Source organism: Phoenix dactylifera, chromosome 15 (genome assembly GCF_051530095.1).
Source record: "Phoenix dactylifera cultivar Ajwa chromosome 15, Ajwa_hap1_PhDact_Kaust_v1.1, whole genome shotgun sequence".
NCBI lineage: Eukaryota > Viridiplantae > Streptophyta > Magnoliopsida > Arecales > Arecaceae > Phoenix > Phoenix dactylifera.
This window is the reverse complement of record NC_143204.1, coordinates 16518945-16541180: the sequence shown is the minus strand read 5'-3', so window position 1 is coordinate 16541180 and position 22236 is coordinate 16518945. Positions and strand designations below refer to the sequence as shown.

The following is a 22236-nucleotide window of genomic DNA, read 5'->3' as shown; positions in this document are numbered from 1 at the left end:
ATTTATTTTTTAATTTTCCTTAAGCTATTTCTGACTAATGTTTTTTCCTTTTTTGGCTACATTTAATCTTTTGCTAGATATGCCGGTGGTAAATGGACTATTGGAACCTACTCAGGAGAAAATCTCTATTAGGAGAGAGTTAAAGAAAAAGTGCCAGGAAGAATATCATCCTGCTGAAGGTTTTGTGAAGGATAATGGCGTTCTCAGGGTTGGGACGATGTCTGATTCATCCCGGCCTGTGCGTTTGCAAGATTGCAGTCAGGCTGGTAGGTCCTGATACCATCACAAAGTTTGGTGATGCTAGTATGGATGCATAATCCCGAACTTTTATAGTAAGAACACTCTTCTCAAGAGGAGTAACTGCTTATGTTACAGTCTCTTGGGAGGCCTTTATAAAGGAAAGTAACATATCATTTTTAATAGGGTGTTTTGAGTCATTTGGCATTCTGCCTAAGCATGCAATATTTTTTAATCAACTAGTATCTTGTACATATATTAAAGAGTGCTTCTGGGAATCCTTTGGATCTGCCAAATATGAAATTTAATGATACATATATATATATACACACATACATATGTGAGTTATCATGTGTGTGTGTGTGTGCTTTATTTTATTAAATATGTTATCATGAAGAATCCATTTCCCTTTACCTGAAAATAAAGTGACTTGGTATAAGAGAATGATCCACCAAATACCTGACCATGTTTTCTGTGCCAATAATAGATTCTATTTTTGTTTGACATGTTCTTCTTAGAGAGCAACCCAAGCAGCTGGAAATTATCATTTACTAGCCTCTCTCTCTCTTTTACCTGACAAAAGACAAAGTGTCCCTTTACCTGAAAAGGAAGTGACTTGGTACTCCACTAAGTACTGGACTATGTTTCCTATGCCAATAGAAGATTCTATTTTTGTTTGACATGTGCTTCTTAGAGAGCAACCCAACCAGCTGCAAAATTATCACCTCATAACCTTGCCTCTTTTACCTGAAAATGGAAGTGACTTGGTATAGAGAGTGCAAACTCTGTATTTTCTTTCTTATAGGATTTGGATGTGACGACAATTGAATATCTGGCTACAAGCTGTACTTCAATGCAGGAACAAGAGCATGTGATTCCAGGCCTCCTGAAGAGGTTACATTTGAAGCTACAGTTACAAATTCAAATCCATATGGCCATGCAATTGAAACAACCATTGATGGAAAATTGCTTCATGGCATGCTATTCTGCTGCACATCAAGCTTTATCCAGGATAAGTACCCCAACAAGTAAGTGTAGAAAATTGTTCTTTGTGCAAGCCAACTTATAAATTGGTCAGACTAACCCAAGTTTGGAAATTCTGTTCTGACCTCATCAGGAGGATGGCCACAGGTGGTGGAGATGCTAGACAGAATGTGTACCAACCCTTCATGAATGCCGATACAGCCATCCATGCAGAAACAAGAAGCTTGGAGAAGGGGCGACGCCGGGGTGTTTATGGCAGAAAATCAACATCAGAAGAGTTGCCTAGGGGAACTCTTGCTTCAAAGTTGACTAAATCAACTCCTGTTGCTGTTGTTCAGCCATATATGGTGAGCCTGGATATTCCTATATCGCACTTTGCAATGATTATTTTATTTCACTGCGCCTTGTTTCAATATCAGGACATAAAAGAAATGGTGCCTTTTACAATAGTTATTTATTACAAATAAATGCTACTGATTTTTTTATGATTTTTATTTTGCTTGGTCCTCCAAGTAAACTTGTATATTGCTGTAGTTGATCAGACATCAGCACCATTGTGAAAAGGTGGGAAAAAAGTACATGAAAAACAAAAAAAATACTGTTATCCGACTGATAGAAAGTTGCACTGTACATTACATCTTTAAAATTTATGTGGCCTGCAAATTTGACTGCTTGGCACCTTTATGTTTTATATTGAGTATTTAGAGGCATTAAGCGACGTCTGCTACGAGAGATTAATGGGTTCATGGCTTTTCATACTCTCGTTCATGTGCTGCCCTTTTTTATGGAAATAAACTATTTTGTTGGCTTGATTTACATCATGATCTAAAAAAATAAAAAAATAAAAAAATAAAAAATGGTCAAACTCCACTAGAATAAAAGTGCATGGCTTGTGGACAACTTTTGCTTCCCTATCACTGCTTCAATTTAATTCCCAGAATGCAGCCATGTTGCGTTCTCTGTACATGCTTTGCCATCATTTGTTCAGAATTTTTGATCCACTAGAGTCAGTTATGTACCATTTTTCAACCGCTTTTGGGTCACTGGATAAAAGAAATTATATTTGATTGCGTTCTCCTTGGAGTTCTGTGCTGTCAAATGTTTCCCACGGATCTGGGATCAATCTTTCAAGGATGAAACGACTATCCTATTTCTGATATATATGAGAGTGGAGAAATCAGACTTAAATATCATCTGGTATTTCTCGATTGTTGGCAGCATATAGGCCTCCACATGATGCCCATGCTGGAGAGCAATCATTGCTCGCAGAGATTGGGGTCGCTTCCATGTTTGTGTGTCTAGATTCCTACTGTTATATCCAGTGCCAGTTTCTCTTATGCTAGTTTATATGTTGATGTTAACTTTTCCTGGGGCCACCATTGACCTACCTTCTGTCTCTTGTTTCTGATCTAGGAAAACCAAGCCGAAACTTGATTGTCCGCTGCTAATATAACTTTTACTTGCTTACCATTTGACCTTGTTAGTAGTTTACTTTGTTTGTGCTTGTTTCTTATTTGAAAAGATCATGGTGCCTAAGCTACTTGTCTTATGAATCCTTATATGCACTATAGAGTTTCTTATTTTGTAACTGGTAAGTCTAGTTATGAAATCATTTTTTAATCCCCCTAATTCTTCTTTTTGTCATTCATAATTTCATTCCTTGGGATGAAGTTTCAGATTGTACACTAGAGGAGGACTCATATAGCACAAACTGAAGGTAAGGAAAATTGTGTATGAGATGATTTGGAAATGTGTAATGTAGGAAGGTTCAAGAATAAGCCTCATGGAAGACTTACATGGAATATGAGAATGCGACCTTGGAACATTTACATTCTGAAGGACAAGCCTTTGGATCTGTATTTTGGTTAGCATTCATTTGAAATGATTAATTCATTAGAAACTGCAAGTCCTTGTTTGTGTATAAAGGGTCTTAATATTCCAGGGTTAGTGTAGTCTTTATTCCATTAGGATTGAGTGCAGGGTGGGTGTTGAAGACTACTTATATCGCATACTTGTCCAGATGTCACAGCTAATTATGTTGTTTCCTTGTGTAGTCCCACAGTACATGTATTTATGATTTCACAAACACTCTGATGATATGCAATTGCTTTAGCTCAAGGAATGGACTATGAAGATGCATGAACGTATTCTGCCTGGACTCCTGGATTTACAATGGATGTGACCAGAGTTTAGACCTCAAGGATAAACTTTCAGATCAGTCAGAAGATGCACTCCACCCTGTAAAACTCACCACTGTAATTGTTCTTTTAAAAACTAGGACATGAGATGGTAGATTTAAGATTCATAAATTATAGATAAGGAAGTTTGGATGGATGTGTGATGATATTAGAAAGATCATTGCTTAATAGAAAACTTAGAAGTGACGCTGCAAGGAAAATTTGTTTAAGATGTTCTGAACCTGTGGAGATCGGGGAGTCCAATGAGAAGGGGGTCTTGAACTTGAGTTGAAATGAGGTATAGTACAGAAGATATAAACATATGGAAGTTACTTTGACACGTTTATCTTGACATGGGTTAGGCAGGAATGAATGGTGGAACAGGATCAATAGAACCAAACCAAATAGATTAAATATATCTTCTTGGAGTGCATATCTATAATTCAGTTCTCAAAAAGCTATCAAAAGTCATATGAGGAAAGCTGATTGTAGCCCAAATATTTTCTTGCAGACCTTAATAAATGTGGAGCCGCCATCACTTCCCCATGCAAATCAGAAGAATGTTGGAACTCCAGATGATCCACAAAAACCGAGTGATGAAAAATCATGTGAGAAGGCATCTGCCAGTGTTGAAGAAACACTACCCTCGTCAGCAAGCCATGGTAAGGATGCTCACCTTTCACTTTAAAGCTACCTTGATATCACCGTTATGGCTACACCATGCATGACAGGTGCATGGTTTTGTTTTTATTGTCTTTAACCAGCTTCCGAATATATATGATCTTCTTGGGTGTATGTTTTTTCAGTACAAGGGCATCACTTATATTAAATTAGAACATTCAGTTATTAAAACTAATGTTCATGATGCCCATGTTTTCTCATTCTCAGTAATGGATACTGAAGAGCATCATCGGTCGAGCAATGGTCATCATCAAGAATCAATATGAAATGTAAAAAACTGCCTGCAGAGTACGAGGTTGAGCAGGAGGCGGCCCTTTTGGGAGGGAATAGCAATTCCTTTGATGCGAGCAGAGTGAATGACTTTAATATCGCCAGTCTTTGCAGCCATGCCTGAAGTCTCTACCCAGAATTCAGGACATCATACGGTATCAAAGATTATCTGCAGGTCATGTTGTATAGGCTTGGCCTTTTATTGCTCTCCTCTGTTGTTATGCATCCTTTTTTTTCGCCATCCTGTTATGAATGTTAAAACATGACTATATAAATTATACAAAACATTCTTACATAACCAATCACTGGTTCAATATGTGGATGGAGGTTGGTCCAATATGGATTTAGTTTGTCACCATCAAATCGATCAAAATGATTCCATCGACATTGAAGTAGGCAGACATGGACTGCGGTGGATGGCAACACCTCTACCTAACTGAAAAGCTAACACGGGCATTTGCGAGTGCTTGTGCTGCAGTGTTTTTGGGGAGGATTAGTTCCATCCTTCTTTGATGGTAATCCTCCAATGTCTGTAATATGAAAAGTAGTGTTAAGGTGATGGCAGGGACAAAGATAAGTGGAAGAATGAAATCTGTACAGGAACTCATGGGAGGTTGGTGGCGTAGACTGGGAGGAGCACCTTTTCTGAGTGAAGCATCCAAAGGAATAACCACTAGTACGAGTCCTTTATTTTTTGCTGATGGTTGAAGAATGAAAGCAGGATGGCAGGTAATGAGTCCAAGTCTCACACTAATAATGCAAAGGGATGGCTTAGCTACTAGGTTATAACCGTAAATCTTGTCCCAAATCCCAACCTCTGGTGTTCCTACGTGGCATTCCTACTAAGTACAACCTCTTGTGTTCTCCATCCTGTCCGAGAGTTTTGGCAAGGGGAAGACGAAAAAAATTACAGAGAAGTTTGTTAAAAACAATGTGAGAAACAAATAAAATTTGCTTAAAAAATTGAGAGATGCTTGTATTTTGTATCTAAGATGAACTAGTCGAGGGAGATTGTGAAATAGGAGAAAATAATTCTGGACAGAATAGTCTCATGGCTAAATGCATGCGCATTTAAGGTTGTGCATGATAAAGGATGGTCGAAGAATATGATGTTTTCTTGGAGAAAGCTTCCACAAAAGTTTGTGGACCGGTTTGGCAGAGCTTAATCTCCATGCATGGCTGCAAGCGTTCCGTAAAGAAACTCAAGATTACGGAAAATGTTTGAAACGAGATTTTCTAAAAGTATAAAGTTGATCTAGATAGTTAAATTTTATTAAAAATATGATATTTCTATAGGGAAGATGACCACCTGTTTTGTTTTAATGTTTATTTTTGTTTTGTCTTTATATATATATATTTGAGAATAATCACGAAGTTCACGAACCATCCAGTAAATCATGAATATTTCAGAATCAAAGAGCTCAAGGAAAAAATCGATTTTTCTTTCAGAACTAATCATAAATCTAAAGGAGATGACAAATAATCCAATGTTTCCAATGATGCTATCATGAGGAAGATGATGGAAACCAGTTATAGCGTTGTTTGCTGGACTGCATCGCAATGGCTCTTGAATGTTTAGGGACCATTTGTTTGCATGTAATTAAATTATATACAATTTAAACACAAAATGCAATTGGAAATAGGGGTGTCAATGGAGATGATAACCATCTAATCCGTGAGATACAGGATTTACGTATGAAAAATAAACACATTAAGCAATTGGAATAGGTTCGGGTTCCAAATTAGACTGAAAATCTTATTGGGCCAGATTTGGTTTTAGATAAATTGATGCTCGAAACCCGAAATCTGATATGATTATATTGTGCATGTAAATTCATAAAGTCATTTTGCATGCATGCATGCATCATATGTAAGCATAGATGCTTACGTATGTACAAATATATATATATATATATATACACACACACGTATCTATATATACACATATATATATATACATATATATATATATATATACCTATATATATATATATACCTATATATATATATATATACGTATCTATATATACACCTATATATATATATATATATATATATATATATATATATATATATATATATATATATATATGTATATATATATATATATATATATGTATATATATATATGTATATATGTGTGTATATATATATATGTATATGTATATATATGTGTATATGTATATATATGTGTATATGTATATATATGTGTATATATAGATACGTGTGTGTGTATATATATATATATATATATATATATATATATATATATATATATATATATATATATATATATATATATATATATATATATATATATATACACATATACATACATATATATACATATATATACATATACATATATATACATATATATACATATATATACATATATATACATACATATATATATATATATATATATATACATATATATATATATATATATATATATATATATATATATATATATATACATATATGTATACACACACACAGACAGACATATATATTACATATATATATGTATATACATGCATAGATAAGTACATACGTACATATATACGTACAAGCATGTGTACATGTTTGTGCATGTATTTATCTTTTTTTTTAATGATAAAAGAAAGAAACCAAGTAGAGCACAGTGGAATCGTGACCCCCTTCCTTCCACCAAATTTATATGGTGTCTTTGGTAGTAATCTTTTTACAATATATTTGTTATGATATACTTAATCATTGTAGGATTTTTTTTTTCATCATTCTTCGTGCGTTTTGATTGCATGTATATTTAGATAAAATAATAGTTGAAGAGATGCCGACGGTTCGAACTCCAGATACTAGTCCAAAAAAGAAAAAGTATATATAACCTTTTTTAGAAAATAGTCCATAAGTCTAACAAAATAATTTGGCAGATACCCACTTTCTACCTAGAACCCAGTCTTACATCTCACTTATTTCAAGTTCAATATTGGGTATGGATATAAAGTTTTAGTTCAGTTTAGATTTGGATTGAGATAGAAGAAATATACTCTAGATTTGGATATGCATATGGCCAATTGAAGTGCCAAGTGAAAATAGGTCGGGTAATATTTATCTAGATTCATTTTCATATCCAAATATACCTAGATATCACTAGAAATTTTAGTATCTAACTAATATCTGTATTCATATCCACATACATCAAAGAAAAATCATATAGATATAATTAGAGAACTGCCCAATCCATATCCAAAATATTTGATTTTATTTGTAACCTTATTTAATTCTATATGACACTCATAAAATTTTGATGAAAATAAATAACCATATCAACATGCTATTAATTTGATTTATTATCCACTTGATAATATTTTTGATTTTATGATTATAAAATTTAATTATTCGACTTGTATTCATATTTATATCCATGCTTGAAGTGCTCAATTTGTATCTATATCCGCTTAAAGCAAATACAAATATAATTTTTTGTATCTAATATTTGTATGTATATTTGTTAAACAAAATAAATATAGATATAGATATACTAATATATGATCCAATTTTAGCCCTACTTGCCAACACCTTTTTATAAAAAATGTTGCAATTGTAATTACGATTGTAAAAAATATTCCTATTTGGCTGCTGCTGCCGAAAATTGCAAATGCAACCGTAGTTGTTACCCTTACTCTTATTATTATAATATAATAATTATCATACAATTTTTTAAATTATACACGAAAAGTAATAATATTATCAAATTATTATGAGACTATTACCACAATTCTGTAGCATTTATCACTCTAAAATAAACTAATATTTATAACATGAATATGGTATCATAATACTATATAAATCATAATAAGTATATTATAATAGTCTTAGTTAAATAAATATATTATGATCATAACGACAATCATACCATTAAGGCCCTGTTTGGGAGCGTTATGTCTTATTGGTTTCCTTTATTGCGACGTACTCTATGGGACAGTACAACTGTTCAAAGTAGAGCTTTCTAAAGTATAACTTTTATAAAAAGCTGTTTACTAATTGGTAACTATATTTTTAAAGTGCTATGTCACTTTAACATGTGTTTGATAAACAAACTGAGAAAGTACTTTTATATGACAAAATTACCATAAAGGACATTGCATAGCAGAGCATAATAAAATATAACATATTTAATACATAAATATATGATATAATATAATATTATTGTAATATAATATAATATTGTATACTATTACATAATAATTTAACATGATATTAAATTATTTAACATAACATATCAATATATTATGATATAATGTAATATAATATTGTATTTATAGCCTAATACAATAATAAAAGTACAAATATTATAATTATTAGAGTACATTAATTTTTATAATATAACATAATATTAAATTATTTAATATAACATTTAATATATTATAATATAATATAATATAATATAATATTTATAGTATAATACAATAATAGAAAACAAGAATACATTTTCTTGCACGAAAAGAAGTCTGATCCACGACTAAGATTCTTTGTTACGACTCGAACAAATTTTTAGATTTATAAAGAGAAAAAGTATACAATTATTATATTTTATTATAAATATTTTGGTCAAAAAATAGCTTTCTAACAAAGCTCAAAACAGCTTTTTTAGAAAGCTTCAAAATAGAACTTCTTACATAAAACTGTTTTTAGCTTTTTCGAAAAGTTAAAACAGTTTTTAAAATTTTTACCAAACACCCTTTCTCATCATCCAAAAATGCTTTTGGAAGGCCAGAAAATACTTTCTAGCCCTCCAAAAGCTCCCCCAAATGGAGCCTCAGTAACCACCGCAACAATAATTATTATCACAATATATTTTTTCTATTATGCTTACAAAAAACATCATATCATTTTACAATCATGTTAAAAAAGTAGTAAACTATCATACTATTATCAAATTATCATAACAATTATTATAATATTAAATATTTATTTTATACTGTACTGATTATGTATATTATTTATAATATAATTTTTATATTTTATAGTATAATTATCAAAATAATTACATATCTTAGTTATTAATTTAATATAATGTTAAATTTCAGCTGTTAGAGAGCTATAAAGAACCCCATTTGGAAACGGAGCCCGGTTATCCACATTCCTCAGCACCCATCGACCATCGGATCATCCACATTGCGCAGGCAGATGACTTACAATCTTCGGAAGGCTTTGAGTTCTAACAGTGGATGATCCAAGGGTCAATTGCAACAAATCTTGTAATATAAATTATGGACAATTTTGCCTACAATTCTAAACAACAAGATTTGAACTTCATTTTTTTTTTTGCTGTTTAAAAATAGCCTGCAATGGCAATTGCAATTGCAGTTACGAGCATCCAAACAATTATTTTGGGTACATGCAATTGAATTGTAACATCTGCAGTTACAACCTGCCTAATTGCACATAAACAGCGCCCCTAGATGAGCGCTTTTTTTTTGAGTGGTCAAGAGTTTGAAAAAAAGATGAAAAAAAAACTCAGAATGCTTTTCAGGCCTACCAGCAAGTCAGCAACAGAAATACTAAAACATTAAGAGAACAAACATATTAAAGAAAAGCAGGTTTAAGTAAATGGATGATCCACCTGCTGGCTGAGTCTCACAGGTGATTTCTGATGGGTCCACAAAATATGAAACATCCCTTAGTTAACCTTTCAACAGTCACTTCACAGTGATTGATTACATGTTTCTTATCTCAGAACCAGTCGCTTGGTCAAGCAAACTTTCCACCACAACATTTTCCACATTAAGCTATATAATACATAGCAAGAGTTTTTACCAACTACAGTTATGCAAATATTGCCCATTCGAAACAGCTGCTGAATGGCAATGACAATTCTGACATTCTCGCTGTTTTAAACAGCAAGAATACCATCAATTGCCATTCCCACCAAACAAATAGTCGAGGGAAGAACCACCGCCGGGGGCAGCATGCACCTTTGTTGAAGGTCGATCCTGCACAAGAGAATCGGAATTATACCTTCCAGGGAGCAAGAAGAAAGGAGCATGGAGCACAAATAAATATATCTTTGGTCACTGCCACTTCGAAACCAATGCACAAGTTACTTTAAATAAATTAATTAATGTATGGCAGGGTAAGATGTACTATGTCGAAGGACTAGAAGTGTGCAAAGGTAGGCATATTACCATGCAGACCCAAGTTATTGATTGAACACATCATACATACTGATAAGACAGGAATATCATACTAAAATAATGCATTATTTCTCCCAAGTATTTTCATTATGCAAGATGAATGCAGCTTTAATTAAACATATAGCAAAGAAGGTAAACTACAAGGATCTTGGCATTGATAAAACAAGACAAAGCCAGATGTAACTTGAAGATATTCACACCTATGAAGCCTCATAACTCCTTTTTTCTTCTGATGTATGATGTAGATGGCTAACAGAGAGTTCTGGTTAAGGCTGTGTATAACAAGGAAAGAACTCTTCATCATTGGCAAATATACCAAGAGTAATCGACTAAGTCTTTTTATTTATCAGTATTAGTACTAGAATCAACATATCATTGATCACAACTTTACAACCAACATTCTAACAGCATAAAGTACAGGTAACAACACAATAACAATACCAGTCAGAAATGAATGCCTTCTAGTAGCTTTCTAGTACATAATTAAGGAGATTTTGACATATTAATTCTCCTTTCCCAGCCTAATCCCAACGTGGTCCTCTTTCTACAAAAAGATATTTAGGACCTAATAACTTATTTAAATGACTTATTATAAAAGCCAGACAAAATAGTCCTTGCATCCAATTAGTAACTAATTCTGATGATTCTTTATATTTAAATGGTAATTATAACGTTAGCCTATTTTACCACTATAATCTGAAACAAAAAGAGTGGAGACGTGAATCATTTGGAGGAGTTTGTATTTTTGCAATAGAAAAAAAAAATCAACATTATATTTATTATTTAACATAAATATGCCAAGGGAGTTGATTGTTAATTAGACAACAAGGATTATTGTCTCATTTATAATAAACTATGGCCCTAATTGTCCTCCTATGAAGAAAGAGGACTGTTATGGAATTGGCCCGAAGAAAAGGGACTAATCCATCAAACCAGCATCTGCCGTCAGCTACAGATGAGAAGGGTGGGAAAGTAGAGAACAGCATACATATCGTATATTTGAAGCATAAAATTATGAGAGATTTTACCCTAGGCAAAGACAACAGGAAGAATTCAACCCAACCAGGATGAAAAAATTTAGCTGGCCATAGTTGGATGTCATTAGTCTATAAGGTGGCTAACATAATTCTCCAGAAGAAGAGATTTCTTACTATTACATATACAGGATGCCGAGAAATGCTAACTAGAAAACAATACATTCATAGCATATAATATTATAGGCAATCAATCCAGTGATTCATACCGTAATGAAATTGCCACTGTTCTGTCCATCTGCTCGGAAGTAGTTGTTTGTTTGGGTTCCTTGGATCCCTGCTGGAATCTGCTTGCTGTTGTCAACTGGTGGTGGAGGAGCTGGCTTTGTAGCTGGCTCAGCAGCAGGTTTGGGAGCCTCACCACTCCCAAACAGGTAGCCCAAAGAACTCTGCCCTCCTCCACTGCTGACTCCACGACCCATTATTTGCCGTATAGTTGACAAACCCAGATACTACACAAACTTTCAGAAGCCAAAAGTTAATTGCATATATAACATATTCCAAGTGACTTTAATATAAGAAACAATAGATATCAGAATAACACATTTCTGCAGTAAAGCATCTTAACCTTTTTTTCCTTTCTATTGAAGAAAAGCTATACAACCATACAGAGAGAAAAATATGTCAATACAACTCGTAAGTTATGTTCTTTCTAGCCAACATTTCACCAATTTCATTAAAAATCTGGGCCAACAACTCCGACAAATCATCCATACTTTTTGAGACAAAACAAAGCACTGTTACAGTCTGTAGAAACCAAAGAGACATGGAGGTCGCCAAAGGATCTAAAAATACCGTACACTCCAAAAGCTATCCTGATGCTCAGTGGACAATCCTCAGGGGGTTTGTGAGTGTAAGGGAAACATCATCAGTCTCAAACAACAAGCTGTTTAGACTAGTATTACAGCTCATTTAGAGGACACCTTAAACTGTAATGGCCAATAGAATTTAATCAAATCTTAGTAATCTGTTTATTTGGTCACAGAGATGGTAATAATCAGCAATATCTGAACGAATCAGAATTGCTAACATAGAATAATTAGGATAAATGAGCATAGTTACCCTGTCAGAACTATTACACTATCAGTTCCACTATGAGTTCAGTTCTGTAAGTTTCATTATATTTGACAGTCGATTGCAGTGCCACAGCCCTTCATAAATTGCAGTGCAACTAATAGAGTAATATGACTGCATCCACTTGGCAATTAAATATGATGGTCTGGTATCCAATAGATATCAACTTTGATCTACTTAACATTAGTTCCACTAATCATTTTGGACGAGCAAAGAATGGATAGCAACTTTGATCTACTTAAACAACAGTTCTGCTGAACATTTCACCATTCTACTTTATCAAGGGTTCAGTACCCCACCAAAAACCAAACCTTTTCATTTGACTACCATTAAAGTTGTTCTCGGAGGAGATCCATCAAAATTCGTAAAGTCCACCTCTCTCCACACAAAAAAAAGACAAATAAAAGCCCCCTAAGGTCCTTTCTACCTTAATCTTCAACATAATATCAGGAAATCAGCCACACCAGAGAGATGCTTAGAGTTGAAATCCACCAGGAATTTCTTTCACATAGCAACTCCCTTGATCTTAGCATCATGACCATCCATGATGAAATCCTAACTGAACTAAGCATTACTCACCTAAAGGTCGCACGACGCAACAGAATAGTAATAGTAATATTGAACAACAACAGCAACAACAAAAGGAATGATTAATAGCCAGTCATATCTTCCTCATCAGTCACAAACAAAATAATGGCATCTTGGTTGTCCATATGGACCATGTGTTAGTTATCTACTTTGAGGATTGATGAACTATATGAGAACTTATAACACTAAACTATGCTCTAAAACTAAAAAATTAAAAATTCCCCCTTTTCAATCTATTCGATTCGTAGCTGCAAATTATCATCAATATAAAAAGAAAGAGAGGGTAATTCAAGTAAATACATCTCCAAGTGTTTGAATATCAATCCCAGCAAAGCAAAACATGAGCCAGCAAGGGAAGCAGACTCACATTCCACATTCCTAAGATCATGTTCTAGACAAAGACACCATACCACTTCTTCTAGGGATTAACACTCCATATACCAGACACCATAGTTGCTTTCCAAGTTCAAGAAAACATTCAAATTAGGGATAAGGACTAACCCCCTTTTTTAAATATAGTATCTAACTATAACAGCCTCAGCATACAAACTCTTAAACCCTGATTTTTTTAAAAGTCACATGCTCAGCAAGCCCAAGTTCATCTTTTCGTGCCAAAACCAAAGATGAACCATGCAGAGTTTCAGATAACTGCCTCTTATTTGACTGATAGCATCTTAATTCATGAGAATAATCCAGTAACGAACAATAACATTGCACCTATCACAGATCAAGCCAAAAAAAAAAGGGCAACCCATATAGCAGTCTGCAGTATTCAAATAATTAATAAAATCACAAGGCCTTCAAGGACCAGTTCACAGTTCCTTTTCATATATATGTTTTGCATGCCCTCCAATAATCTCCACCAATTCCAAGTCTCACTTTTTACAGTTTCCGCCTAACAAATTCCATACTCCCGACGAAATCAATTCAGCATAACATTCATAATATCAACATAACCAGACTCGCACTTCCACTCCTCTCATCAAGTCTATTCCTACAAAAAAAAGGGCTTTCTTATTATACATGTTATTTTTCATAACATCAGCTTGTAAGACTACAGTAAAATTCTAAGTCTTGAAATCATTTCCAAAATTTCCCCAAGTCCCAACATCAACTTCTCAAATCACCACAGCAGTAAAGGGAAACAGAAAAACATGATAAAGCATCCTAAACAATCCATGATAATAAAATCAAACACCAATCACCATAAAAAGCAAAAAAAAACATACAACCATGTCAATGCCGTGGAAAGCGACAGGAGAACGAGAAAACCATTACCAGAGGAAACCACAGCCTCCAATTCTTAATAAGGCTTAAAGACACACAAATCAAGAGCCAAGAATCCAAAATCCACCATAAAAACAACAATCCACTTGAAATGCTTCAAGAGAACACCAGATCGAGGGCGGGTAACATCACAAAAGCGAGAATCACCCACAACAGGTCACGATCGAAAGAGAAACCCTCATAAATCAACACTTCGAGGCCTATCTCAGCGAGATCCGACGAAAAATCGCTCTAGTAATGCGAAATAAGGTGAAATTTAGGCGCCAAAATCTTGCGTTAGGGTTTCATACCTCTCGGCCTTGGGATCCGATCTTGAGGGGGAATTGAGAAGATGGGCAGAGATGGCGACAGTTCTATTTACAGTATATATAGTGGCGGAGGACCAAATAATAATAATAATATTAATAGTGAAATTATGGAGGGGGGAAAAGAATTAATTAAAAAATGGGAGAAAAGAAGTATGCCTAAAAGTGTGGACTGAGTAAAAATTGGGGCCCACGTCGTCGGTGCATTAAAACCCCCACCGCCAATTTTTCTTTTTCCTCTTTATTTCGTCGGTGTCACAGCAAGGCCTGTTCACGGCCCACCGGAGCCCAAATCCTTTTGGACTCGGATAGAAAATTTAGACCCGTTGACCAAGCTAATAGACCCGTTAATGAGTAGGCCCGACCCGGCTTGAGAATTGAACCCGACCCGAGCCTCAGCCCGGTCCCTTTTTTTTAATTTTATTTGTGTTATTTGTTTATGTTTTATCTTTTTGTAATATTTAATTATTTATATAACTTTTTAAACATATTTTTGAGTATTTTTTTAGTACTTTTAAGAAGAAAGAAAAGCTATTATTATTTTAATATGAATCTAACAAGAAACAATACTATGCAGCATTCTAATTTAAATCTAAGTTCTAGAAAACCCAAATAATAATTCATTAAAAATATTAATTATTTGAAAAGGTATTGTTTTTTGTAAGACTTTTACAAAAGTGTTATTTGTTGCTATAATTTATAAGACCGTGTTTTGGTGCTGGTAAGAACAAGTTAATCTCGAGTTATTCATTTATTCATCCAAACGCATCTAATTTTTTTTGTATACAATTAATGTTTAAAATGTAATTTATTCAAGTTAAATTGATTTGATCCAAAAAGGTGAAACGACTTTAATTTGCAAAGCAAAGATTTCTCTTCTCTATTTTTTTTCCATATTTTCTATAATTTATCTCACTAGTTCTCAAATTTCAAGCAAATAAGGGGTACTACGATAATTGAGGAATATCCAAAATTAAGTAACAAATCTGGTTAGCCATCCCTAGCAATCAAAACACAGTTTAGGGGGAAAAAGATGACAAAAATCTATACTGGCAAATAAATAGGACTGCTTGGTTATAAGGTTTGATATTTAAAATATAATTTACTTTTCTAAAACCACATTATACTTCTTTTCTTAGAATTAAATCTAATATTGTAGTATTTTAATTGAATGGACTAAAAGTTTATCAAAAATGTTCGTTTCTCCCTTTGTGGGGAAAAAAGAAGGAAATAGGATATACTTCCGAGATTGATCAGTCCGGAGTGGGGGGCTTTTGTGGGAGGACGGAGTATCACAGATAATGTTCTTATTGCTCAGGAGTTCATGTATGATCTTGGCAGGGCGTCGAGTAGGAGGAGTTTGATGGGGGTCAAGCTTGACATGGAGAGGGCATACGATAGGATGAGATGGAATTTTGTGCAGCAGTCTCTGCAGGGGTTTGGATTTCCCGAGGCATGGATTAGATGGGTCATGGGATGTATCAGAGGCCCTTCCTTTGCCATTTTGGTAAATGGAACGCCATCACGGTATTTTGTGTCCTCTGGTGGGCTGCGTCAGGGTTGTCCCCTCTCCCCATTACTGTTTATTATATGTGCAGATGCGCTTTCCAGGACCTTGCGGCATGCAGTGATCACCCAGGAGCTGGAGGTTTATAGGCCTGTGCCGGATGCCTCACCGATTTCTCATCTACTATTTGCCGATGATTGTCTTCTATTAGCCCGTGCGACTAGACAGGCAGCAGGGATTACTTGGACGATCTTGCGGGATTATTGTTCTATGTCTGGTCAACGGGTTAATTCATCTAAGTCAGCAATTTGTTTTAGTCCGAAGACCAAACCAGATGTGAAGACCGCTATACTGGATATTTTGGGGGTGGGAGAGCAGAAAGGCACGTTAAGGTATTTGGGAGTCCCGATCTCTGGTCAGCGTCTGCGTAGCAGTGATTGCACCTCTCTTGAGATCAGTATCCGGCATAGGTTGGAGGGGTGGCAGATACATTCTCTCTCCATGATGGGCAGGATTATACTGGTACGGTCAGTTCTTTCCTCAATCCCGATTTACCTATTATCTAACTCTCTTATACCGGTAGCGACAGTTAGGAATATTGAGCAGATCTTCAGGGATTTTATTTGGGGGAGGACCGGAGGCAGAGGGGGTATCCATCTTATGGCATGGGAGGTTGTATGTCAGCCGACGAGATATGGTGGTTTGGGTGTGCAGTCTTTGGTGGCGAGGCGGGAGGTTCTAGCGGCACGACACGCCGCTAGAGCGGTGTTGGAGCCTGATGGCTTGTGGTCCTCACTGATGAGGGCCAAGTATGGCGGTCCAGTGCCGGGGGCCCGTTCTGGGCGTCGCCACTCACCGATCTGGAGGGAGATTTGTGCTAGAGCAGGGTTGGTGTTTCCTGTGATTCGATGGGCCATTGGTGATGGTCGATCCATTGATGTGTTGGAGGATCGTTGGGTGACGGAGCAGCCTATGAGTAGACTTCCGGTTACCGTGGACACAGCGAGGTTAGCCGGTCTCAGGATCAGTGACCTGATGGAGCCTGGGGGGGACCGTTGGAGGGTGGAGCTTATTAGGGAGGCTTTCGGGGAGCAGTTGGTGGAGAGGATCCTGGCCCTACCTGTTTTTGCCCAAGGAGGGGCGGATAGATTAGTCTGGATGCCGACAGGACGATCGCAGGTGCGAGCCAGGGATATCCACATGTTATTGAGCCGAGAGCCAGCCCGACAGATAGAGGGAGGATGGATTTGGAGGATGCGGATTCACCCGCGTGTGGCGCTCTTCATCTGGAAGGTAGCCTGGGGTTGCCTACCGACCAGGAGCTTACTAGCACAGCGAGGGGTGAGGATCACTCAGTGTTGTGATGAGTGTACGGAGACTGAGGAGACGATGGATCATGTTCTTTTGCAGTGCCCCAGAGCTAGGGGCATTTGGAGCCGATCGCCCACATTGCTACCCCATTCAATCGAGTCGACACTGGATTTGATTCATTGGTTGAGAGTGGCCCTGCGGCAGCCCAGCACTGTTGAGGCCGGGATCCGGTGGGCATATTTGGCTCATTCTATCTGGCTGGACAGGAATGCGGGTATATTTGAGGGCAGGCGGTTACCCCCGCGGATGGTGGTGGACAGAGCCATGCGTCTTGCCAGGGAGGTTTCTACCATTGCCATTACTTTCTCTTCTGAGATGGCCAGGGACACCTGGGGTACTCTTTCTGCTGTCACAGCGCCCAGGTTTGCTCTAGTCTCTTGGGTACCCCCACCCCTTGGTCATCTCAAAGTAAATTTTGATGGTAGTATGTCGGCGGACGGGGTGTCAGGAGGAGTTGGCTTTGTTATCAGGGACCATCTCGGCAGTTTGATAGCAGCCGGTGGCTGCCGCGTGCCGGGATTTACTATAGTCGGTGCGGAGCTACGGGCCGCTTGGGAGGGGATATCCTATGTGAGGCGGGTACTCCGTGCTGAGCACATATGTCTTGAGGGAGACTCCTCTGTGGTGATAGAGTGGATTCGGGGAGTGGACAGATATGGAGATGATCATCCTCTCATCCGTGAGATTCGGAGATTGGCTCTGGAGCCGAGCGTTTTCCAGGCTTCACATGTTTTTCGGGAGGCGAACAGTGCAGCAGACTGGGTCGCCTCATTTGCCGCTTGACACTCCGGAGAGGTCATTTGGACATCGTTAGGAGATATTCCTCCCACCTTGCACTCTTTACTTTATTTTGATATTGCTAGATGTACTCAACTTAGAGCTATATGAATTGCCGTTTTCACCAAAAAAAAAAATAAATAAATAAATAAAGCAAGTCGTAACATAAAAAAATAAAATAAAATAGGCGTCGGGACCACCATTGTGTACTGTAGCTGCCTGTATCGGTATGTATAGAATGGTAAAAAAACTGTGTACTGCCTTCCACCTGTGACATCAAATGGACGGTCAAAATTGTAAGACTGTCTTGATGTGATGTTCTAAGACCGTTCAGATAAGGATCCCAAACTATTATTTGGGTCCATGATTTCCAGGACCTTAGTTTGATAGAATTAATGGACTCGGGAACGACATCGCATGTTGTATGCTAAATTTTGTACCACTTTTGTATGTCATATGATAGTAAGTTTAACTAGTAAACAAAGTTGCATGGCCGCAATACTATCATGAAGGAGTAGGTACGCAACCTCTTTTGAAGAATATATGGAGACTGGTGAGGGACACCACTTCCTTTCGAAACACATCTATCGTAGGATGATCGAAGCTGTGGATTAGATGGTCTTCTATATGACAAAGTATTCTGGTGATGTACTATAGACCAATTGAGCGTTGATAGGGCACTTTAGAATATCTTACTTCTTTTTTTCTTTTTTTTTTTGTGATGTATTCATATTGGAATGGTATGAATTGCCTGTTCTATATATATATATATATATATATATATATATATATATATATATATATATATATATATATATATATATATATATATATATATATATATATATATATATATATATATATATATATATATATATATATATATATATATATATGTTACGGGGGAACTTAGCCATCACGCCCCACGTGACCGGCACGCGCGCCCAGGAAGACTACGGCTGCCCCTTGATCCAGCAATCCGACCTCGGGTCGGATATCTTCAGCTCCGCAGCCCGACCCCGAGTCGGCTGCCCCTTAATCCAGCAATCCGACCTCGGGTCGGATATCTTCAGCTCTGCAGCCCGACCCCGAGTCGGCTGCCCCTTGATCCAGCAATCCGACCCCGAGTCGGATATCTTCAGCTCCGCAGCCCGACCCCGAGTCGGCTGCCCCTTGATCCAGCGATCCGACCTCGGGTCGGATATCTTCAGCTCCGCAGCCCGACCCCGAGTCGGCTGCCCCTTGATCCAGCAATCCAACCCCGAGTCGGATATCTTCAGCTCCGCAGCCCGACCCCGAGTCGGCTGCCCCTTGATCCAGCAATCCGACCCCGAGTCGGCAATCTCTCGACAACAACAGACTGTTCCTCTGAGGCACGCCGCGGCCCCCTGCTCCACTACTCCCTGCAACGGCCGTATCCGGCGCTGCCCCACGATCCCCTGTAACAGCCGTACAAAGCGGAGCTCCACTATGCCCTGCCATGGCTGTACCCAGCGCTGCCCCACGACGCCCTGTAACGGCCATGTCAGTGGCAGCCCCATCGTGCCACACGATGACGAATCCCCGGAAAAACCCCCCAGCCTGATATATATGAGGCTGGGGGGGAAGGGAGAGGGAAAGATATATCTTCCAGAGTATCATCTCACCTGCTACCTTCTCCTTCTCCTTCTCCTTTAATCTCCTCTGACTTGATCGTCGGAGGGCCCCCACTACCCCGGTGGTGGTGCGAGGCTTGCTTGCAGGTTTCACGGCGGAGGGCGGAGCGCAACCAAAGCAACTCAAAGGGAACCCCGTTCACACCGCTGTGCCAATCGTTCTCGGTTTGGACCACCAGCAACAGTTGGCGCTAGAGGAAGGGACGGATCTCAGAGCGATCGTAATGGCACGGCGAGGTGGTCGTGGAGCTTCCAATGCTTCCGGTCGCGGGGCCTCTCGCGCCACTGGCCGGGAGGCCGCTGCATCTCCAACACGCTCTCAGCAACACTCCACCGCCCCACCGCCCATTCAGATGGTCGAAGCCGCCCAGTTCGACCAGCTAACCCAGCAGGTTCGTACCCTCGCGGAGGCGGTGCAGAATCTGCAGGGCGCGATGTCCCGGGCGCCACAGCGGGCTCAGGAGCCACTGCTCCCTGAGCGCTCGCCTGTCCTCCTCAACCCGCGCTCCTTCCTCTCCCATGGGGAGGAGCGCCGGCGCGAGGAGGATTCTCGAGCACGGTCTATTCTGCCAGGACCTTCCCATCGGAGCTGCGCGGGGTACGAGAGGCGGGCCCGGGCGCGTTCCCAGACCCCCCAGTCCTCGAGGAACCCGCGCTCCAGTCGGTCCCCCACTCGCCGCTCCTTGTCTCCCACCCACCGGTCGCGCTCCCTGGACCGGCGGGTGGACGATCTCCACCGACAACTCCAGGTCCTGAAGGGCCATTCCAAAGATCCCTTCGCCGACTTAGAGATCTCCTCCCAGCCGGCACTTGCCTCGAGGATCCTGCGAACTCCGAATCCCCCGGGGTTCAAAATGCCGGCGATTGAGCCCTATGACGGCGCGGCAGACCCGCGGGATCACGTCGAGAGTTTCAGGACCCTTATGCTCCTCCACGGAGCATCAGATCCCCTTCTCTGCAAGGCCTTCCCGGCAACCCTCCGTGGCCCGGCGAGGGCGTGGTTCGCCGGGCTGGAGGCTGACTCAATCCGGTCTTTCGACCAGTTCACTCGCCTCTTCATCACTCATTTCGCCGTCAGTAGCCGGCGGCGACTGGTCTCCGACTCCCTCTTTGACGTCCGGCAAAACGAGGGAGAAAGCCTGCGGGATTATATTACCCGCTTCAACAGCGCTACGCTGGAGGTCCGGAACCTGAGTCAGGAGGTAGCTCTTTCAGCCCTAAAGCGTGGCTTTCGGAAGGGCAGGCTCACCTTCTCCCTGGACAAACGCCTGCCGCGGAGCTTCCCAGAGCTGTTGTCCCGGGCGAACCAGTATGCGGACGCCGAGGAGGCGGCCGCCCACCGGAGCAAGGAGGCTACCGAGATCCCTCCAAAGCTTGGGAAGAAAAGGCGGAAAGAGGCACGCCAGAGGAGGAGCCCGACGCCCCAGCGTCGGCGCAGAAGCCCGTCGCCGGCGAAGAACCACGGCGCCCCACGCCCTCGTTCTCCGCCCCGACGTTTCAACCGGTACACCCCTCTCCTGACTCCCCGGGCCCAGATCCTTATGAAGATCAAGGGGCGGGAGGACCTCCCGGCCCCGAGACAGATACGAAGGATCCCTGGAAAGAGGCCCTCCCGGGCGTACTGTGAGTACCACCAAGACCACGGCCACGACACAGAGGACTGCTTCCAGCTTCGGGACGAGATCGAGGCCCTTATCCGTCGGGGGCGTCTCGGTCGATATGTGAGCGACCGACGTCCCCCCGCAGACCCGCGTCCGGCCGACCCGGCTCCTCCGAAGCCTCGGGAGCAGAATCGACCCGTTGCGGGCGTGATCCACACTATCACTGGGGGCTGCTCTCGGCCCGTGAGGAACGCAGGGGGCTCGACGGAAGCGTCAGGGACGGCCGTCGTAAAGAGGCAGAGGGTCGGCAATGTAATCACCTTTTCTGATGAGGATGTAAAGGGGGTTCAGACTCCCCACGATGACGCCATGGTGATCTCCCTCACTATGGCAAACTATGATGTAAGGCGTGTTCTTGTGGATAGTGGAAGCTCAGCTGATATTTTGTTTTACGAGGCCTTCCAAAAGATGAGCTTGTCCAGACAGTTGTTGCACAAAATGTCCAC

General features: G+C 39.5%; 2 protein-coding genes across 5 annotated transcripts in view; one reads left to right on the top strand and one right to left on the bottom strand.

Annotated features, from left to right (window-relative positions):
• The window catches only part of LOC103704202 (Galactose oxidase/kelch repeat superfamily protein), a 30747-nt gene extending 26096 nt beyond the window's left edge, over positions 1–4651 (top strand). Inside the window, exons 7-11 of the mRNA XM_008787395.5 lie at positions 78–266; positions 1097–1265; positions 1355–1568; positions 3910–4060; positions 4287–4651. Of these exons, the coding sequence (XP_008785617.3) occupies positions 78–266; positions 1097–1265; positions 1355–1568; positions 3910–4060; positions 4287–4345 (782 nt within the window). The 3' untranslated portion in view covers positions 4346–4651. The remainder of the gene's footprint in view (positions 1–77; positions 267–1096; positions 1266–1354; positions 1569–3909; positions 4061–4286) is intronic.
• A 5353-nt stretch (positions 4652–10004) lies between these two features.
• Positions 10005–14912, bottom strand: LOC103704200 (protein SPIRAL1-like 1). Of its 4 annotated transcripts, XM_008787392.5 has the most exons (4): positions 14805–14877; positions 14107–14221; positions 11775–12017; positions 10005–10330 (listed from the first exon to the last, which is right to left on the bottom strand). In XM_008787392.5, exons 3-4 carry the CDS (start codon positions 11985–11987, stop codon positions 10250–10252), a joined length of 294 nt encoding a protein of 97 aa, XP_008785614.1. In that variant the 5' UTR covers positions 11988–12017; positions 14107–14221; positions 14805–14877; the 3' UTR covers positions 10005–10249. The 4 variants fall into 4 exon arrangements, with proteins under 4 accessions (XP_008785614.1, XP_008785613.1, XP_008785615.1 ...); XM_008787391.5 differs by lacking the exon at positions 14107–14221 and having other exon boundaries at positions 14805–14912; XM_008787393.5 differs by lacking the exon at positions 14107–14221 and having other exon boundaries at positions 11775–12026; positions 14805–14902.
• Between the last annotated feature and the right edge of the window lie 7324 nt (positions 14913–22236).